Source organism: Gymnoscopelus microlampas, assembly GCF_963454915.1.
Source record: "Gymnoscopelus microlampas genome assembly, chromosome: 15".
Taxonomy (NCBI): Eukaryota; Metazoa; Chordata; class Actinopteri; order Myctophiformes; family Myctophidae; genus Gymnoscopelus; species Gymnoscopelus microlampas.
Window position 1 is genome coordinate 43,689,815 of NC_139952.1, and position 17,215 is coordinate 43,707,029.

General features: G+C 44.7%; 1 protein-coding gene across 4 annotated transcripts in view; it reads right to left on the reverse strand.

Annotated features, from left to right (window-relative positions):
- arpp21 (cAMP-regulated phosphoprotein, 21) overlaps window positions 1-12,492 on the reverse strand; it is a 33,790-nt gene extending 21,298 nt beyond the window's left edge. Inside the window, exons 1-7 of one of the 4 annotated variants that reach the window (XM_084081011.1) lie at window positions 12,341-12,492; window positions 2,835-3,009; window positions 2,095-2,266; window positions 1,051-1,089; window positions 897-953; window positions 499-607; window positions 203-341 (exon numbers count right to left, since the gene is read on the reverse strand). In XM_084081011.1, coding sequence (XP_083937137.1) covers window positions 203-341; window positions 499-607; window positions 897-953; window positions 1,051-1,089; window positions 2,095-2,262 — 512 coding nt within the window. In that variant the 5' untranslated portion in view covers window positions 2,263-2,266; window positions 2,835-3,009; window positions 12,341-12,492. The remainder of the gene's footprint in view (window positions 1-202; window positions 342-498; window positions 608-896; window positions 954-1,050; window positions 1,090-2,094; window positions 2,267-2,834; window positions 3,010-12,340) is intronic. The other 3 variants (XM_084081010.1, XM_084081009.1, XM_084081012.1) reach the window with 3 other exon arrangements.
- Between the last annotated feature and the right edge of the window lie 4,723 nt (window positions 12,493-17,215).

Consider the following 17,215-nt stretch of genomic DNA (forward strand, 5'->3'; position numbering starts at 1 on the left):
TATATTGCAGTATTGGTACTTTTACATTCCTTAAGTAAATAATTTGAGTACTTTTTCCACCACTGTAAATGCCACTACACCACACACACCCATATATATACCTGTCAAACTACTTCAAAAACGTCAATCAAGTCCACAATCACAACACCACCACCAGAGGGAGCTCCACTGATCACGTTCAACCCAGCACACACACGCTCACCTGTTGCTGTTGATGTATTCCACCATGTTGTGCTCTAGGTTGAGGAGCATCATGCGGTCTCGGGGGTTACTGTTCAGGGTGTCCACAATGAACTGGTGCAGGTCGATACCCGTGGAGTCTGTGTACTCCACGCTGGGCTCTGCAATGCATGGTGGGGAAATGTAAGAGTCATTTCCACTGCATATTGTATTTTTGCACGCACGCAGGCAGGCAGGCAGGCAGGCACTCACACACACACACACTGACACACACACACACACACACACGCACACTGACACGCACACGCACACGCACACCTTTGGTTAGCTGTTTCTTTGGGTCTTTGCTCTTCTCCTCATCCTTGCAGGAGGCCCTGTCCTCCTCATCGTCACGGCAACCGGACAAAACATTCGCTTCTACAGAGGCCTGGCGGGGAAGAAGGGAAGGATGATGATGATGTGTGTGTGTGTGTGTGTGTGTGTGTGTGTGTGTGTGTGTGTGTGTGTGTGTGTGTGTGTGTGTGTGTGTGTGTGTGTGTGTGTGTGTGTGTGTGTGTGTGTGTGTGTGTGTGTGTGTGTGTGCGTGCGTGCGTGCGTGCGTGCGTGCGTGCGTGCGTGCGTGCGTGCGTGCGCGCGCGCGCGCGCGTGCGTGCGTGTGTGTGTGCGTGCGTGTGTGTGTGTGCGTGTGTGTGTGCGTGTGTGCGTGTGTTTGTTACCTGGCAGTCTTGCATGTCCTCACAAATGGCTTTGCTCCGTACCAACTTCCCTTTAGGCTGAAATGCGTGCACACACACACAGTCATCTCAAAAGGCTGTTTAACAATAAGCATACCTGTACATAATGCGTGATTCAATGTGTGTTTAAGCTTACCTTCATTTTCCTCTTTGGTTGTACCGGGTTGCAGTGCTTCTGTGTAATAAAAACATACTTTAGCGTGTGTGTGTACATGTATTACTATACTTGTCCGGTCACTCATTCACTGCCAAGGACGTAATTGACGTGGGTTCTTTTTTTTGGTGGGGGGGGGGGGGGGGTGTCGGGGCTGCGAATGATCCAATTACCACCGAAGAAGAGTAGCTAAACCCATAAGTCACGTGACCCAAAAAAAAACAATGATCGCCTGCTTCCATGTTAAAGGATTCACAGCAGTACATTTTTCTCGAATTTCTGTTGTTTTCTAAGTGACCCCCGTGCATGTAATGAGCTGAACTCCGTGAGTAAGGAGGTCACGGAGAATATTCCATGATGTTTCAACGGTACAGTAAAATCGCCCTTTTCGCTGGCAGTGGGACGGTAGACGGAGAAATTAATTAATTCATTCCGTGGCAGTGAATGAATTAATGCAGGGTCTTCAACCCCTAGGGGGTCCTCAGAGTTACTACAGGGGGTCCGCTAAATCTTTGTGTGATATGTTTTTTTTTTTTTACCTTAACCACTTGTACCCTAGCATCCCTTTTTCTGAGGAGAACTTTAGCCAAAAATAGCAGATCTACAAGCTCACAACGCCTCGCGCTGCGAGGCGTTGTGAGCTTGTAGATCTGCTATTTTTGGCAAAGAGGTTTAGGTGTAGGGGCGAAAAAAAGCAGACCAAGTAAACAAAAAAAGTTTAATCTAAAACACAATTGTATACATTATAGAGGGGGGGGTCTGCTTCATCCCTCTCTCAGCTAGGGGGTCCTTGGCCTGAAAACGTTGAAGACCCCTGAGTTAATGGGTTAAGTCCACGCACCCAAAGGTGCCAAAAGTGTCCTTGCGCATGTCAGTCCAAACACCCATAGGTGTGTGTGTGTGTGTGTGTGTGTGTGTGTGTGTGTGTGTGTGTGTGTGTATTTGTGCATGCGTCATAGACCTTCCTTAATGATTTACATAGCAGCTCTAATGGGCCTCATGCTTGGGGACCAAAGTGGCTCTCACCTGCTCCTCCACTTTTCTGTTGTCATGGTGACCCCCCTCCACCTCCCTCTCCTCCTCCTCCACCACCTCCTCCTCGGTGGAGGTGGGATGCAAAATGCATGGCGTCGGGGGGGTGGGGGGGGATTTTGGGGGGGCGTCCATGCTTCCTACGATCAAACAGTCAGTCATCCTCCTAAAGGAAAAAAAGAAACGCACGCTGTAAAAGGCAAGGCGAGAGTGATTGTATACTTTAGCACGTTTTAACAACAAGGCCATTCGTTCAAGGTGCTTTTTTTATACAAAACATTAACAGCATTAAGACATTAAGACGGAAATAGGCTTTCAAGCCTTCTTGTGTTTATCTTTTTTACTATTGTGTGTTTTTTTGTCATCAATTGTACACGCGATGTGTCGATACAAATTTAAATCGATCAGTCAAAGCATTAGGATAAGAAATACTTTAGAAAAGAATGTGCTCGTGCACGTGAGTGTGTGTCCGTGCGTGTGTCTGTGCGTGTGTGTGTCCGTGTGTCCTTGTGTCTGTGTTTGCGTGTGCGTGTCCGCGCGTGTGTGTGCGTGAGTGCGTGCGTGTGTGTCCGCACACATACGTGCGTGCGTGCGTGCGTGCGTGCATGTTTTTGTGCATGCACGTGTGACTGTGTGTGTGTGTGTGTGTGTGTGTGTGTGTGTGTGTGTGTGTGTGTGTGTGTGTGTGTGTGTGTGTGTGTGTGTGTGTGTGTGTGTGTGTGTGTGTGTGGTACCTTGGTATCTCAAAGTTGTTTACTGTCGGAGAGCTTCACAGGTGAGTGATGAGGTCATATATCCCATGTTCCCACTGGGCAGTTAGAAAGGCAATTATCCTCTCCTCCAGTCCAACCGATGCTCGCTCTGTCTCTCTCTCTCTCTCTCTGTCTCTGTCTTTGTCTCTCTGCAGCCCTGTAGCAGTTCAATGGAAGAAGAAAAAAGGCCAACACTATGAACAGAGAGAACGACACAGGAAACCAACGCAGAGAGAACGAGGACCGCCGTGCAACACAAGCCACGAAGAGTGTGACGCACGCTTCAGCACACGTGTGTGTCACACAATCTCACACACACACACACACACACACACACACACACACACACACACACACACACACACACACACACACACACACACACAGAGAGAGAGAGAGAGAGAGAGAGTCACATACTGTACACACAGTCACATGCGAGCAGAGCTACAGTAGTCATCAACAAACCCGTAGCTATACAGCAGGGGACACAGACCACCAGTGTTTCCCATACGTTTCAGCTCAAGACCCAAAAGAGACATTCAGTGTCATTCAGGGAGTTAGCAGACCGCTTCTTATCACCTGACAGAGGGGGGGGGGGTTTCCCCGGTAGGACGTAGCGCGCAGAAGGAACACGTTATTCCTACCAGTTCCTTTCCCCACTACCTACCCTAGGGGACACGGGGAGAACATGCAAACTCCACACAGAAAGGCCCTCTTTCGCCAACCCCACCTAGGGTATGGGCACTGATGCCACTGATGACGTGGCCAAAAATGTGTCCTGACCCATTGTCAGGGAAACAGTGACATATACAGTAGACAAGTCAGGCTTGTGTGCGTGTCTTTCATCTGCGTTAGCAGACTGCTGTCTGGGCATGTCCCCCCCCCTGTCTCCCCTGTCCCCTAGCACGGCTGCTATTTACAGCTTAGACTATGTAACTGGCAGTAATTGTGCCAGCGCATATTGTATGACTGTCTGGAACATACATCGGCTATATACTGTATATATATATATATATACAGTACGCCTGTCTGTGCTTAGATGCGGCGTGTCGGACTGCCCAGCGTGTGTGTGTGTGTGTGTGTGTGTGTGTGTGTGTGTGTGTGTGTGTGTGGTGGGTACAGCTTCATAGTCCTGGAGCTTTTCTTAGAAACAACAGCTGTGGTGGTGGGTTGGCGGGGTGGGGTGGGGGGGGTGGGGGGGGCTGGGGGGGATATCATCCGATCCGCCTAGCCAGCACTGATATTCCCAGAATGCCATGCTGCTGAGCCCCCTGATCCCCTGTGGTGGGAACATGGAGCAGATCAAAAAACTCACACACACACACACACACACACACACACACACACACACACACACACACACACACACACACACACACACACACACACACACACACACACACACACACACACACACACACACACACACACACACACACACACACACACACACACACACCCCCCCACTTATAAAGAGGAAATGGCATTCCGACCTTCCTCCACTTAGGGAACAGGGAACAACTGCTTCTTCCCAGTGAGGACACATGATTCTGCAGTATAACACAGAGAGAGAGGGGTCTCTTCTCTCTCTGGGAAGTGGGGCAACACAGCAACGCTAAATGGTATTCCAGGCAGTAAACGGGGGGCTCATGGGCTGATCTGAGAGGAATCGGGGGCCACTGGTACAGTAGCTACGGCTCTCTAACAAGCACCCATGGTAATTCCCATAAGAGCTGTGTTGTTGTTGGAGGTGACGGCCAGCGTCCATCCATAGCCCTTAAAGCATTAAGACCGGGAACGCATCTGTGTCATTTTAAGATTTCTTTGGCTATTCAAAAATAGCTGCTATTTTTGAAAAATCTTGAAAATTGGTGCGAATCTTTGAGTACAAATATTTTTTGAAACAACATTTGTAACTCAATACTTTGCTTTTGGGGGGGGTCCCTGGAACAAAATATTTTGAGATGGGGGTCCTCGACCAAACACATTTTGGGGGTCCTTGACATGAAAAAGTTTGAGAACCACTGATATTATAACACCTTACGTTTTTTCAACCCAAAAAAAAAACGATTAGAAGACATTTCTTTGGTAATAGACCAATTACCAAAGGGGCTAAAATCATGATTAATAACGTAGAAATAGAACGCGTATTTGAAACTAAGTTTTGGGGTATTATAATAGATAGTAAAGTAAATTGGAAAACGCATATTAATAACCTAAGGACCAAAATATCTAAGACCATTGCAGTGATGTACAGAATGAAACCAATACTAAACCAAAAGTCACTGTACATATTGTATTGTTCCCTCGTACTCCCATACATGAGTTATTGTGTGGAAGTGTGGGGGAACAACTACAAAACGGCTATCAAACCAATAGTTTTACTTCAGAAAAAGGCCTTAAGAATTGTAAGCAAATCAGACTACCTTGCCCCAACAAATCCATTATTCATTGATTTTCAAACTTTAAAACTACAGGATCTAGTTGACTTGAGTACCGCAATCATAATGTACAAGGCACACAATCATCTGCTTCCCACCTGTGTCCAGGAACTGTTTCACCCCAGAGAGAGCCAGTATGAGCTCAGAGGAACTGCCATTTTCAAACAAAATAACGCAAGAATAAATAACAAAACCAGCTGTGTATCGGTAATAGGGGTAAAATGATGGAATAGTTTAGATGACGATTTAAAAAACTGTAGCTCTATATATAAATTTAAAAAGATGTACAAATCAAAAGTAATAAATAAATATAGAACCCTAGAGTGAAGTATATTCTAATTTGTAAATACAAAAGGAGGAGGTGTAGTATGAGCGTAATATGTATGTATATATATGTATGAGTATATTTATGCGAATGTGTATATATATATATATATATATATACGTGTCCTATAAAAAAGACTACATCGTGTGAAAAAAAAAAAAAAAAAAATCTTGCACCTTTCATTGCTTTCTTCTCTTCCTTATTGTTTGCAAATTCAAGTTATTGTACTTTGATTATTTATTTTTTTGTACTCGTTTCTGTCAAAACATCTTGTATGTTTTGATCTTTGTTTTGTTTTGGTTGTTTTGTGTTTGTATTACTCCAGCATGCTAGTATCTCCTTTTAGCATGATGTTTATTAACATGTGCAAAGGGTAGGCATAATAAGCTTAGGCTTCAGCCTACACCTTTTGGTCTGTGTATTACCATCATTATTATTTATTATTTAGTACTACTATTATTACAATTATTATTGATGGAAAAAAAAAGAGTGTGAAAAAGAACAGTGTATGTACATAACTGCCTTACAGACCAAATAAAATCTACTACTCCTATTTCCAGAATTCCCAGAAGCAAAGATTTGAGTTACAAATGTTCGCCTAAAAATAGCAGATCTACAAGTTCATAGCGCGGCACTCGGTGCAGCGCTATGAGCTTGTAGGTCTGCTATTTTTTGAATAGCCAAAGAAATCTAAAAATGACACAGAGATGCGCGTTCCCGGTCTTAATGGGTTAATGCACCGTGCAACACGCCGGAAAACCAGACCCCCCGCCGCCCCCTTCCTCGGAGGAGGAGGGGTCCTGAGCGATTTATTGTAGAAAGGCCTTCTGCAAGCTCAGCTCAGTTTCCCCCCAAGTGATGCAGGGGGGAAAAAAGCATCTCACTGAAGCCAACATTAGGTCTAATGCTACTGTAGTGGTGAGATGAGCACCTCAACCCACTCTGTCCATTAAATGCCAAATGTATGCTTCAGTGTTGATTTGGTGAATCTATCTCCGGTGGGACGCTATTTTAAAGCTGTCACGCGCACGTGGCTTAACACCTACTACACCTACTTAGTCACACAATGGACACTTGAGATGCATCTAGGCTCATTCCTATGTTCATTCACCTGGTGTGACACCCGGTAGACAACAGCCTTTATTGAGGCGTGAACTTAAGGGTTGTTTTTAATCGATGCATGTGCGTGCTCCTGCTCAAAAGACTGGTGGGACGGTGTGTTACCGCGTCCAATGCACCACTGGTATGCTTTGTTGTACAACGCGCCGCGTCTGCAGCGCGTTGCGGGACACTTTTGGCCCGCAGCAACACCGTCGTACGGTGAATTATAAACCAGGCGTTAGGAAGGAAAATAAAAACATCTTTGGCAGAAAAGGGGACGTCGTGTCACCATTTACAGTGTGTTTGGCGAGGCATGAAGCCACCTGTATGACAGATTGTCTGCAGGGAGAGAAAGCACCAATAGGAGGCCTACTTTACTGCACAGCAGCAATGTAGCGTAGCGTGTTGTATATAACCTGCAGCAACCGTACTACCACCAGGGAGAGAGAGAGAGAGAGAGAGAGAGAGAGAGAGAGAGAGAGAGGAAATGAAAACACGGACCCTAACCCGAAAAAAAGAAAAAAGATGAATGAGAGAAGAGGATGAAGAGGGGTGAGTATGAGGTCCGCGGGGGATTTAGAGGTGAAGCGGGGTGAGGGAAAGTGTGGAGCCTGTGTGTGTGTGTGTGTGTGTGTGTGTGTGTGTGTGTGTGTGTGTGTGTGTGGGGGTGTGTGTGTGTGTGTGTGTGTGTGTGCGTGTGCATGTGCGTGTGTGTGTCCGGCCTCCCGGGGAGGGGAGGTGTGACACGATCATTAGCGTATGACGGATGGCGGGGAGGCGGAGAGCAGCCAGTTACCTTCAACATCACCATCCATCTGCTCCATCCCTCCATAGCTCCCAGCCCCGCACGCACACGCACACACGCACGCACACACGTACTCTACTGTACTTGTGAGCACCTAAACCTAACCTCTAAATGCCTAATCCTAGTCTTAACCTCCAACCTGAGTCTTTGTCCTAACAGTAAACATATAGTTCCCCGAATAATTGTTCATCACAAAAGCAACCATTTCTCTTGTGAGGAGGAGGAACCAGGTTCCTCACAATGTCTATTTCTCAAATTCTACTATACGTGTGGGGACATCACATCTTGTCCTCACAAGTATAGTAATACAAACACACACACACACACACACACACACACACACACACACACACACACACACACACACACACACACACACACACACACACACACACACACACACACACACACACACACACACACACACACACACACACACACACACACACACGTTTGTATTACTATACTTGTGAGGACATCAACATTTTAGGAAGCCGATTTTATGATTGATTTATGATTTTATTTTGGGACATTTTTAACCGCAAGTCTAAAGCCGGAAAATAGCAGATCTACAAGCTCACAACGTGAGCTTGTAGAGCGGCTATTTTCCGGTGTTTGACATCGCCGCACAACTAAGTATAAAATAGGGGAAAATCTAACCCAACCCCCTAAACCTAACCTCTAAAAGGTCTAATCCTGAACCTAACCCCAACCTGAATCTTTTTCTAATAGTAAACGTATCTCTAAAAATCTTTTTTCAACCATAAAATAACAATTTATCTTCTGAGGACCAAGAAAATGGTCCTCACAACGTCTATTTCTCATATTCTACTACACTTGAGTGGACGTTTGGTCCTCACAAGTATAGTAATACACACACACACACAAACACACACACACTTAACCACCGGCGCTTTCGACTGACTGTCTTAATCCTCACTGGCTGGTGGTCAGCCAGCGTGGGAGGGGGGAGGGGGGCGAGGGAGCGATGCAGAGAGAGAGGGGTGTGGTGTGAAATATTCGCATCCTCCTGCGTTGGATGATCATTATGGTCTAAAGTTATATCAGGACCTAAAGCTCGTGTTTACACGGTATTAATCCAGCCATGGAGCCATGCAGCCAGAAGGCAGTGTGTGGCTCAGTGTCTGGTATGATAAAGAGTCCCCTCGCTGTGCTTTGTATCACCGTTGCCTCGCACGCACTATAAGGCACTGAGGCCACAATCTGATCTATATAGGGCTGGGGTCGATATAATGACTTCAAAGGGATCAATATCACGATTATTTCAAGCTTTTGACTTCGATTATATAATTACTGAACGATTGTGAAAAATCTAAACAAAAACAAAACAAAAAAACTATGAAAATACAACCTCTTCATAGTGAGCTTGTACCGTAGATCATTGGTTCTCAAAGTGGGGTCCGGGGACCCCCAGGGGTACTTGAGGGGGTTCCAGGGGGTCCCCAGCTAAATGATGGATAGGAACCAAATGGACCTTTATGGGTCTGTAACTCTGAGAGTGTAGAAATGGAACCAAATGGACCCGTCCATTTGTACACTCTCAGAGTTAAATGAACATTGATTTTACAATATGAATTGGGGTCCCAGAGGTATAAATGCAATTAAATGGGGGTCTGTAGCACTAATGCATGTCAAACTGGGGGTCCTTGTAATTAAAATGGTTGAGAATCACTGCTAGAGCCGTACAAATCGTCTCTTATGGGGGTCCCTGCCATATCTTTTCAAATGGCGGTCCGCGGGCTAATAAGTGTCAATTTGGGGGTCCTTGACATGAAAAGGTTTGAGAACCACTGCCGTAGATCATCTGTTTTCACAATGTATGTATATGTACTGTATGCCACCAATACAACGAGGTATAATGCAGTGTTATAGTGGTTATTCACACAAATCGATTTGTAAGAATGTTTTCATTTTGATTCATTGATATACAAGACGTTTTAAAACAAAATACCCACCAAAAAAAGAAACTGCTTCTTGATTATTCAATTAACCATACATGAGCAAGAAGTCGGTTATTGGAATGTCGGTTTGGATATATTTTCGGTTAATTGCCCAGCCCTAATATGATCCAAGGCCAGAAGCAGGCTAGTAGCCAGCTACACATCAACGGACAGTCACACCCTCTCCTCTCCTCTACTCTCCTCTCCTCTCCTCACTCATAAACTTGCGTTATCAGTTCTTTATTTGGTATACCCTTAAAGCCAGCCAGCCGTATACAGAGCCTGCCTGTTGTTTGATCTGTGGTCTACTGGTCTTATATACGGTATCTCTTGGAAAGTGGAAGTTGTTTGTGCTGCTAGGCTGCAGCTTTAGATCCAAAGTGAAACAGTAAACATTGCTGGCTGTATATATTCCCTCTGCTTTGAAGAAGGGCTTTCAACTTATATCAGGCAGCCAGGGCTGATTTACAGTGGGCTAGAGCGCATAAATTAGGCATTAATCAGCTACGTTTTCATATTCAGTCAGTGTCCACACACAGACCTATTATTATATGAACATTATGACAGCATTTCTGATCACTGTGGTTGCTGTTGTTGTTTTTGGCAGGTTTGTTGTATTGATGCAACAACAGTTGTGCAGCAACAGTCTAATCTACATGTCTAAGGTCTAATCACTTACGACAAGGACCCCCGGGGGTCCTTGTCTCCTGCAAAACTAGTTAATAATAGGTCATCAAATTCAGTTTAACCACTTTAACCTTATTTTAGTCAATCTATAAGCTCACAAAGCGCCACACGATGCTATTTTGACCAATCTTAAACATTTGGAATCATTTGGAATAATTTAGAAGATGTTTATCAACTCAAATCTTTGCTTCTGGGGGTCCATGGCACAAAAAACATTGTGCCATTTTTGAAACAATTTGATTGTTTCAAAATGGGGTCTGCAGCCCAATATACTCTCATCAATTTGGGGGGGAAAAGACGACTGGTGCACAGGGTTAATTCAGGGGAAATTAATCAAACTCTCATCTTCACACTTTTGGCCACAAAGTGGTGTTTTTTTTCTGTGTCACGTGTCACACTCATGCACCTGACACCTGACTCTCTCACACACACACACACACACAGGGGACAAAGATTCACATCAAACAGGCAGATGCCCTACATTTGGTGGCGGTTGTGGGTTTCCTGCTGTGACATGCCTTGCAGAGGGGCTGCAAAGACCCCCTGTGGTCTGGTGTGTGTGTGTGTGTGTGTGTGTGTGTGTGTGTGTGTGTGTGTGTGTGTGTGTGTGTGTGTGTGTGTGTGTGTGTGTGTGTGTGTGTGTGTGTGTGTGTGTGTGTGTGTGTGTGTGTGTCGCATTACAGACAGTGCACCGCAGGGCCAGGCCTGACTGACTGACACACAGGTTCTATTTTTACACACGAGACCGAAATGAAACGACCTCCTGCTGGAGGTCTTCACCGTTACTGTCAACTAGCCTCTACTGGACAATACACACACACACACACACACACACACACACACACACACAAGCCTGATGTGTATAAGTACGGTAAGGACACAATTCTCATGTTTCGATCAACCCAATACTAACAAGAAAGAGAGAGAGAATTGAATGTACTGTAGAGAGAGAGAGAGAGACAAAGACAGACAGAGACAGAGACAGAGAGAGAGAGAGAGAGACAGAGACAGAGACAGAGACAGAGACAGAGACAGAGACAGAGAGAGACAGAGAGAGAGAGAGAGAGAGAGAATCAAACTGACAGTTGACGTGCCGGTATATCATGAATGTACGTCACTAGACTCTCATAAATCCTCAGTTACACGTAGTTGCGTGCCGCTGTCATGCTCGGTAAATAGCAGATCTACGAGCTCACAACGCGTCACGCGTTGTGAGCTTGTAGATCTGCTATTTACGGCACGCAGCAACTAAATATAAATCAGGCTTTGTTTAACCCCATGCATGTTGCTGCAGACAGTCTGACTGACTGACTCCATTCAAAGTTTGAATTAAAAGAAAGTCCATCTGCGTTTCTTTTTGATCTGTCACTATTAAAGCCAGTGACCGTTCAACTGTTGTGAAGTTATACCACCGTCCCTCACACGCTGTGACAGAGCAGAGACTAAGGACAACAACAATAAATATGCAAACAACAACAAAAACAACAGTGGCTCATATGATTACTAAAAGGGTGATTAAACATCCTCATGATGATGACCATGGCTTTTAACGCAGCTTTACTTTAAAGGCAGGGTAAGTGATATTTTTTGGTATTTTGTTTTGTTTTGTTAAAAAGGTTAAAGTACTATATTCTGATAGTAGCCTAATCATTTCTACAGAGCGTTTGTTCGGTCACAGGGGTCTCTCCAGCTCTTTAGTAAACAGAATATAGTACATTTTCAGGTAGGTGACAACATTTAAGCCAATCAGGAGAGAGCACTGAAAATGCATTTTCTGTTTTAATAAAGAGCCGGAGAGACATGGGAGACTCCTTTTACTGAACAAGCACTTCATAGCAATGAGTACTATCACAATATAGAGCTATTTAACACTTATTTTAACCAAAGTAAATCACTTACCCTACCTTAACCCATTAACGCATCTGTGTCACTTTAGATTTCTTTGGCTATTCAAAAATAGCAGATCTACAAGCTCGTAGCGCGGCACTCGGTGCCGCGCTACGAGCTTGTAGATCTGCTATTTTTGTAAAATCGTGAAAATTAGTGCAAATATTTGAATATATATGTATTTTTTAAAGCATTAGGATTTAGAAAACATTTTTTTCATCTGTCTTAATGGGTTACTGATATTCCTCATGATTATGAAGCAGTGTGTTATATCATCCTACCTTGTTCCTGAAGCAGTGTGCAGTCCGTTATGTCTCTGTAGGAGCAGCAGTGAGTGTGTGAGTGTGTGTGTGTGTGTCGGTGGCGTTTCTTTGGTGTGACAGCAGTTCCGCTGCTCTCTGCTTTTCTGTCAGAGAGGTGGACCCATGCAGCCATATGCGCCCACACACACCCTCCCCCCTCCCCTCCCTCTCTCGCTCGCTTGTTACGTTTCTCTACCACTCTCTCCCTCCCTCTATCCATCAGGCGTCATTTCCCACCCACTCAGTCAGCCTCTCTCTACGAAAGCATGCACGCACGTACGTGCACACACACGCACACGCACACACACACACACACACACACACACACACACACACACACACACACACCTTGTAAGCAATGGTAAGTAATTACATAACATGTGGACATTTACAGTAACAGTGAATACAAGTGGACAGACAAATATAACAACGACAAAAAAACAAATGACCTGATAGCTATTAGAGGTGCGATCAGTGGAGGGCAAATCTCTGCCAGGAGTATACCTCCCTCTTTCTGTGTGGTGATGCATGGTATTGGCATTGTGAATGTGTATGTTTCTATATCAGTGGTGCTCAAACTCTTTCATGTCAACTTAAGGACCCCCGACATTATAGGTTTTTAAAATACTTTTGAGATGATTGTGCTCAAGATTTGCACACATTTTCAAGATCTTTAAAAAATAGCAGATCTACAAACTCGTAGCGCGGCACGAAATGCCGCGCTATGAGCTTGTATATCTGCTATTTTTGAATAGCCAAAGTATAAAATCATGCTTTTTAGCTCAAATCTAAAATGACACAGATGCTTTCCCGGTTTTAATGGGTCAAGGACCCCCTTAAAACGTTGTGGGTGTACAAATGGAACCAAATGGACCCATGACTGTCCATGTGTTAGAGTTACAGACCTGTAATGTTAAGTAGCATAAATGGGACTTTGGAACCCCCTCAAGGAACCATGAGGGTCCCTGCCTGGGTCCCTGCCTGGGTCCCATTTGTTGATTGGACATGGGGGGCCAATTCCAGCCAAATGGCGATTTCTCCCGAGATCATGACACATGTAGGCTACATCATTTGGAGAAGATTAGTCCAAATCATGTCTCTGCAACAAACTGTGAAAAGTTTGCACATTTGTGCACATTAATGTGGGTCGAAGGGAAATCAAAGTGAAATGGCCTTTGTTTCTGCTGTGTTCAGAGGTGACCCAACTTTGGGGTCGATCAGACATTCGATCGGACATTCATGAATCATTATCTACTTTTTGGCGTTTTTTTTATAAACTAAGACCCTCCCACAAACGTTGGTAGCCAATTGGTATGCAATATCACACATCTTATGCACCAGGCTACCCATATAAATGGGCTGTTTTGGCTATTTGGACTCTTGGCACAACAGGGAGCAGTAGAGACTGCAGTGAGACAGAGAAATAGACAGACAGACAGACACACACACACACACACACACACACACACACACACACACACACACACACACACGCACACACGCACACACACATGGGGTGAAAACATAATCTATATGGCACTGCCTTCGGCCTGGCGGAGATCATTACAGTTAACTAGAACTACGTGATCAGATTAGGACTATGATAATGTTACTAGTGTGTTTCTGCCAGGCTGCCATACTCTCTCTCATTATATAAGTATCTCTATCAATAACCATCTCTCTTCTGCTCCTTGCATCTCTCTCTCTCCCTATCTGTAAACTAGACCCCTCGTTTGTATCTTCTCCATCCATCAGCTACCGTCTCTGTGAAAAAAATAATCTCTCTCCCTCCCTCCCTCTCTCTCTCCCTCTCTCTGACACCTGCTGTCTGCTGATTTTAGCGCTATGGATGACATGGCCCAATCGCACGCGCACAGAAATAGCGCTCCTCTTCACTCCAGGTCCACAGCTGACAATGTGCGCGTGTGCGTGTGTGTGTGTGTGTGTGTGTGTGTGTGTGTGTGTGTGTGTGTGTGTGTGTGTGTGTGTGTGTGTGTGAGATTACATCAGTTCCAGAAGTCGTTAGTTACTTGCCATCTCTGGCATGCTGTGATGCATGTTTAAATCCATTACAGGAATCTGGACTTAAGTCTGTCTCTGGACTAGTTAACGCTTGTGTGTTAAGACATACTTTCTTTGATCAAGGAGAGTTTACAGTACACCGGTCCTACATGTAGCCAATGGTCTACCCGTGTTCTGTTCTCTTCTAATATTCTCTAGAACAGGGGTTTTCAACAGGGGGTCCGGGACTCATAGGGGGCCCTCAGAGGTCCTCAGATTCGCAAAGTCTTTGTGTGATAGGAACTTTTTTCTTTCTTTTTTTTACATTAACACTTGAACCCTATAGAATCCCTATTCTGAGGGTAACATTAGCCGAAAATAGCCGATCTACAAGCTCACAACGCCTCGCAGCGCTTGTAGATCGGCTATTTTCAGCAAAGAGGTTTTGTTTAGAGGGAAGAAAGAGCAGACCAAGTACAGAGCCAACGGTCAAGTTTACTAGGTATTGAGGGTTTAAGTGGTTAAATGTCCAAAATAAACTAAAAACATTCATTCACATAACACTGATAGTCAATGAAATGAATCTATGGAATCTAGGAAAAAGTTTGATCTGCAACACAATATGTAATGGGGGGTGGCTTATCTAACGGGATTGAGGTGCTGAAGCACAGGGCACCAACCTTGGGGGGCCGAAATTTAGAAGCAGGGCTCCGCGCAGGGCTCCGCGCATCGCCCCATGGATGAAATTGGTGTCTTAAGATTCATAAGGCAAGGGTGGGGGTTGGGGTATGGCGATATGGAATGAATGCAAGTCAATGCAATGTCCCCAAAAGTTTGCAAAACCAATGCACGTTAGTGTGTGTGTGAGAGAGAGAGAGAGAGAGAGAGAGACAGACAGCCCGGACAGAGAGGATCTGTTAATGTGACAGCTCAACAAGTGAGGCTCATGAATATTAACATCACCCCTTATGAATATTCAAGCAGCTGCTGGTGAATATTTAATCTATGATTGAGCGTTCCCAGAGCATCAGTCAACCTGTAGCAGACAAGCAGCTAATAGAGAGCACCTCCCCTATTAGCTCTCAAACCTCCTTAGGGCCATCTATCTGCAAGACTTCTGGAGAGTTTAGTGCCAAAGGAGTTGTGTGGCGTTTCTTTTATACCAATTGCTTTAAAGCTCATTGATACCATGGTAAATTCCAACACTGCCATCAAAGAAGTTATTATTCAATGTCCCAACTGAATTGACTTACTCCAGTCACAAACCCCACCTACAATATTTAAATTGTTGTAGTAGTGTGTCTGTGACCTAAGTGCAGTGGTTCTCAAACTTTTTCATGTCAAGGACCCCCAAATTGACACTTATTAGCCCGCGGACCCCCATTTCAAAAGATATGCCAGGGACCCCCATAAGAGAAGATTTTTTACGGCTCTAGCAGTGATTCTCAACCATTTTAATTTCAAGGACCCCAAGTTTAACATGCATTAGGCTACGGACCCCCATTTAATGGCATTTATACCTCTGGGACCCCAATTCATATTGTAAAATCAATGTTAATTTAACTCTGAGAGTGTACAAATGGAACCAAATGGACCCGTCAGGGTCCATTTGGTTCCATTTGTACACTCTCAGAGTTACAGAACCATAAGGGTCCATTTGGTTCCTGTCTATCATTTAGCTGGGGACCCCCTGGAACCCCCTCAAGTACCCCTAGGGGTCCCCGGACCCCACTTTGAGAACCAATGACCTAGTGCCCAGATGGTTTTGGTGCCCAGATGTCCCTAGTGCCCACCTGTCTTGTATTTCCGTTAAGTGGCCATGAAACCGAGCACTGTAGGACATTGGTCATGTAGCATCACTATTATTTTAACCACGTTATCCATTTATATGTTGGCTATTCAAAAATAGCAGATCTACAGTACAAGCTCACAGTGCAGCAGAAAGCTATCTGCTATTTTGGGGACAAATATACAATATTCTTTTAACATCCCTGGCACAAAACATTTTCAGATGGGGGTCCGCGACCAAATACATATCAATTTAGGGGTCCTTTGACATGAAAAGGTTTGATAACTACTACTGTAGAATACACATTTCCATATCAAGATTGTGTCATGAACATGATGGTATGGCATCACAAGTTCAGCGTGTGTGATGGGGAACACAGAAATGATAATAATTATGTCCAATTTGTATTGCTTATTGTTCACATCAGTCTGACTCAGGCTGGCATTGCACTGCTGCAGAACAAAACACTAAAGAAGAGGCTTCAATCGCCAGCCTCCTATACAGCCACGAAACTACATCAGTGTGTGTGTACTCTTCTACTACAGGAGCCAACAGGTGTGTGTGTGTGTGTGTGTGTGTGTGTGTGTGTGTGTGTGTGTGTGTGTGTGTGTGTGTGTGTGTGTGTGTGTGTGTGTGTGTGTGTGTGTGTGTGTGTGTGTGTGTGTGTGTGTGTGTGTGTGTATTGCTATACTTGTGAGGACCAAGTATAGTAGAATTTGAAGAAATATACATTGTGAGCTCCCAGTGTCACGCACCGAAAAACAGCCGATCTATAAGCTCACAACGCGTCGCAGCGCGACACGTTGTGAGCTTGTAGATCTGCTGTTTTTCGGCTTTAGGCTTACGGTTAAAAATGGCAAAATATATATATTTTTCAAATGACATTCATAAAATGGCTGTCCTAAAGCGTTGATGTCCTCACAAGTGTAGTACTACAAACGTGTGTGTGTGTGTGTGTGTGTGTGTGTGTGTGTGTGAGTGCACCTGCTATGTTATGGCTGTCTACCACGGGCAGGTTGGCGGTCTATACTGTATATGTGACGATCATTCTCACGCTGCACACA